At 53.9% G+C, this 3537-nt stretch overlaps 1 protein-coding gene across 1 annotated transcript in view; it reads right to left on the reverse strand.

Moving 5' to 3' along the window:
• TSEN34 (TSEN34 tRNA splicing endonuclease subunit) overlaps positions 1-3189 on the reverse strand; it is a 4466-nt gene extending 1277 nt beyond the window's left edge. The window contains 4 exon segments of the mRNA XM_006903742.1: positions 923-1180; positions 1842-1881; positions 2062-2265; positions 2947-3189. Coding sequence (XP_006903804.1) covers positions 923-1180; positions 1842-1881; positions 2062-2265; positions 2947-3189 — 745 coding nt within the window.
• Positions 3190-3537: the final 348 nt, after the last annotated feature.

Consider the following 3537-nt stretch of genomic DNA (forward strand, 5'->3'; position numbering starts at 1 on the left):
GGCCTTGATTGGATTCTGACTTAGACAGTCCCTGCAGGGTAATGCAGAACTGCCCGAGAAGATTCTGTATCTGTTATGTCTATGTTAACCCCCTCAATTTTCTCCTCCAGAGCAGCTGCTGGGTTCAAACCACCAACCTTCTGGGTGGCAGTGGAACACTTTAACCGCAATGCTACTGGGGCTCCTTCCAAAATAACCCAACTGCCCTCCAAAGAACTTCTGCCCTTCTGCGTGTTTCAGAGTCCCCAAAAAACAGTTCAAAACCCTTCCTGTCCCAAGGGAGAAGACCAGACAGTCTGCATCCATAAATATTTACAGGCTTGAAACTCTGTGGGCAATTCTAGCCTTTTATTTCTCTGGACTGTTGTTGTTGTTTCTTTAACCTTTTTATTGCCATTTGAGTGAATGCTTATGAAGCAAACTGGTTTCCACGCAACCACTGATACGTATTTATGTTTCACAGCAATCCCTCCAACCCTGACCTTGCGACAGCACTCTCCCCACTTCACCGCTATGATTCTCATTTTCATTTATCCCTCTTTCCAATCCTTTCCTGCCTCCTGAGATTTATTCTTGAGCAAAAGCGGCTCTTGGGATCCTGCACGGTTGACTGAGTGCCTCCCTGGTGTTACGGTTCCTTTCCATTCTTCCCTGGTATTAACCTTATTGGTGTGTGTACTGTCTGAGTTCAACTCTATCTTACTGGTGAACCTGCACCCACAGGATGACAGTGGGTGAGCGGGTTTATTCCTGTTACTGGAGTCCAATAAGTTTTAGAATAGTGTTTTGTTACACGGCAATAAAGTCATATGAAACATCAGGGGGAAAGGGGCCATTTACAATAAGAAAGCAGACCACTTCTGAATAGTGGCTTTGTGAGAGAAGTCACATCAATCAGGAGGTGTCCCAATCCCCAGCTTACCAGGATAGACCAGGAAGTCGCCCCCAAACTTGCCAGCAGCACTTAGGAAGAAGCCTCGCTCCCAGAGGTCTTTGTAGATGCGGTACCGTAGCTCGTGGGCAGGTCAGCCGGCATGGGGTCAGTCTTTAGACTGGACACGCCAATCCAGGGGCTTTGCCTTGACAGGCCGAGGTCTGGCAGTGGCCAGCTGGACCAGCAGAGCAGACCTGGGCAAGGGGGTCACCCCGTCAGGAGGCCCTGGCTGGGAAGAGGAGGCACCTGGGGGTGCTGCAGAAAAGAGAGATTTTATTTGTTAAACAGGACCTTCCTACCTCCAGGGACGCCAAGGCTCTTGATTCCCAACCACAATCCCCCAGAGAGAGAAATCTATAGAAAGATCAGAGAGAGGAGGGGAAAAAAATCAAACGCATGGACACTAACCAGCATCCTGCTTAAAAATTAGTGCTGGGGAGCTCTGGTGGCCTAGTGGCAAGAAGCTGCAACTACAATCCCAGAGGTGCACGGTTCTAATCCACCAGATGCTCTGCCGGGGAAGGAGGGGCAATCTCCTCCTGTACCAGTCAGATCTGATTTGACGGTACACGCACACAAAAATAATAAAATTTTTTTAAAAAATTACTGGATAACAGGGAAAAAAATGCATAGCAAGATAAAAAGAAAAATATTCTAAAAGCGAAGCAGAATGGAAATAAAATATATCAGAATCTTTGAGACCTAGAAAAAGAAGTGTTGAGAGTTCAATTTATAGCAATTTAAAAAAAAAAGAAAAGAAACTAAAATAACCCTTTAACTCAACAACTTCAACCAGAAAAATTCAGAAGAAAGCCTAACAAAACCTGGGGCTGAGATTTAAAAAAAATAAAACAAAACAAAAAACACAACCAATTCACCATAGCTCTCCACCAGGCCAGACCCTCACCTGCTTCCTCATTCTCTGTGGAAGTCTGGCTAGTGCTGGAAGCAGTGTGTCCATCAGGGTGCTTCCCAGACGCCTCTTGGTTCTGGGGGTCCTCTTGGTTCTGGGGGTCCTCTTGGTTCCGGGGGTCTTCCTGGTTCTGGGGGTCCTCCTGGTTCTGGGGGTCCTCTTGGTTCTGGGGGTCCTCCTGGTTCTGGGGGTCCTCCTGGTTCTGGGGGTCCTCCTGGTTCTGGAGGGTCTCCTCACTCTTAGGGGTCTCCTGGCTCCCTCTGGCCCCTGCCTCCTGTTCTAGCTTCAGCTTCTTGGCCGCCTGGCCCTGGGCGATCTTTTCCCGCAGACGTTGCCTTCGGATCTCACGGGCCTCGGCCGCCAAGACGCTTTGCTCCTGGAAATCCTGCTCTTGCTGGCGTTTGAACGCTGCCAGGGCCTGTGGAGGGGGCTTGGCTAGAGGTCCAGGGCTCAAGATATGGCATCCCCAGACCATCAGGAGCCAGGGATAAGGATGCCCAGCCCTCTACCCCAACAATCCACAATCCAGGGTTCCCCCTCCCACCGTAGAGACTTCAAATCCGGGGCTTCAAGTAAGAGTAGTATAGAATCTGGGGCTCCCAGCCATCTTCCTTTGCAGCGCGCCCCGCCCCCATCCCAAACATTCACAATCGGGCTTTCCATCTCCCTCCACCTCAAAGATTTGAAATCTGGCGCTCTGGCCCCTAACTCCAGCAGTAAACCCCGGCACCCGCCCCCCCTTCAAGTGCTCCCGAGTTCTAGAACCCAGGGCTCCCAGGCCAGCCCCTTCCTACCTCGGGGACCCACAGTTCAAGGTTCTAAGATTCCCACCCCAAACATAACCTCCAGTTGGAAGTTCCAAGCCCCCTACCCCAACATAAGCTAGAGTTAAAGGTTCCCAGCCCCTAACTCTATACCTAACAGTTGGGGGGTGGGGGTCCCACTCCCCTACTTCTACCATAGCCTACAGTTAGAAGTTACCAGCCCTCTATCCCAATCATAAATTTCAGTTGGGGGTTCCCAGGCCCCTCCCACCTCACGGACCCAAGTTTCCCAGTCCAAGTTGTCCCAGCCCACTCCTAGCAGCAAAGTCCCTCACCAGCCTGTGGTTGAAGGGGTCCGGGCGCGGGACGCTGACCAGGGTCACGGCTCCGATCTCCGCCAGCAGACGAGCCTCCTCCGGCATCAGCAGCAGCGGGAGGCCCAGGCGTGAGTTCTGGCGGGGCCCGCGGGGCAGGGCGCCCACCGTGCGGCCCCCCACGCCCAGGCGCTCCCGCAGCGCCTTCACCGCCTCGGCCCCCCACACCAGGGAGAGGCCATTGGCCACCTCCACCACCAGCATCCTCCTAGGGAGGCGAGGAAGGCAGTCACCCCCGGAGAAGCACCACTTCGGCACCGAAGTCTCGGTGAAGCCCCGCCCACCGCGCCGCCCATTCGCCAGCTCGGGTCAGGCCACGCCCACAACGTCTCCAATAATCCCACCCGGCGGCGGAAGATCAAGGCCAAGGCCAGACTCCGGAATAACTTTGGGCACTCCCGGCAGGCCGCGGGAGAGCGATGCCAGGCTCCCGAACGATTTCGGGCAGTCCGTGCAGGCTGCGGGAGAGCGAGGCCGAACTCCCGAACAACTTCGGGAACTCCCGGCAGGCCGAGGCCAGGCTCCCGAACGACTTCGGGCAGTCCCGGCAGG

Source organism: Elephantulus edwardii, unplaced genomic scaffold (assembly GCF_000299155.1).
Source record: "Elephantulus edwardii isolate Elephantulus edwardi_28Jun2011 unplaced genomic scaffold, EleEdw1.0 scaffold00208, whole genome shotgun sequence".
Taxonomy (NCBI): Eukaryota; Metazoa; Chordata; class Mammalia; order Macroscelidea; family Macroscelididae; genus Elephantulus; species Elephantulus edwardii.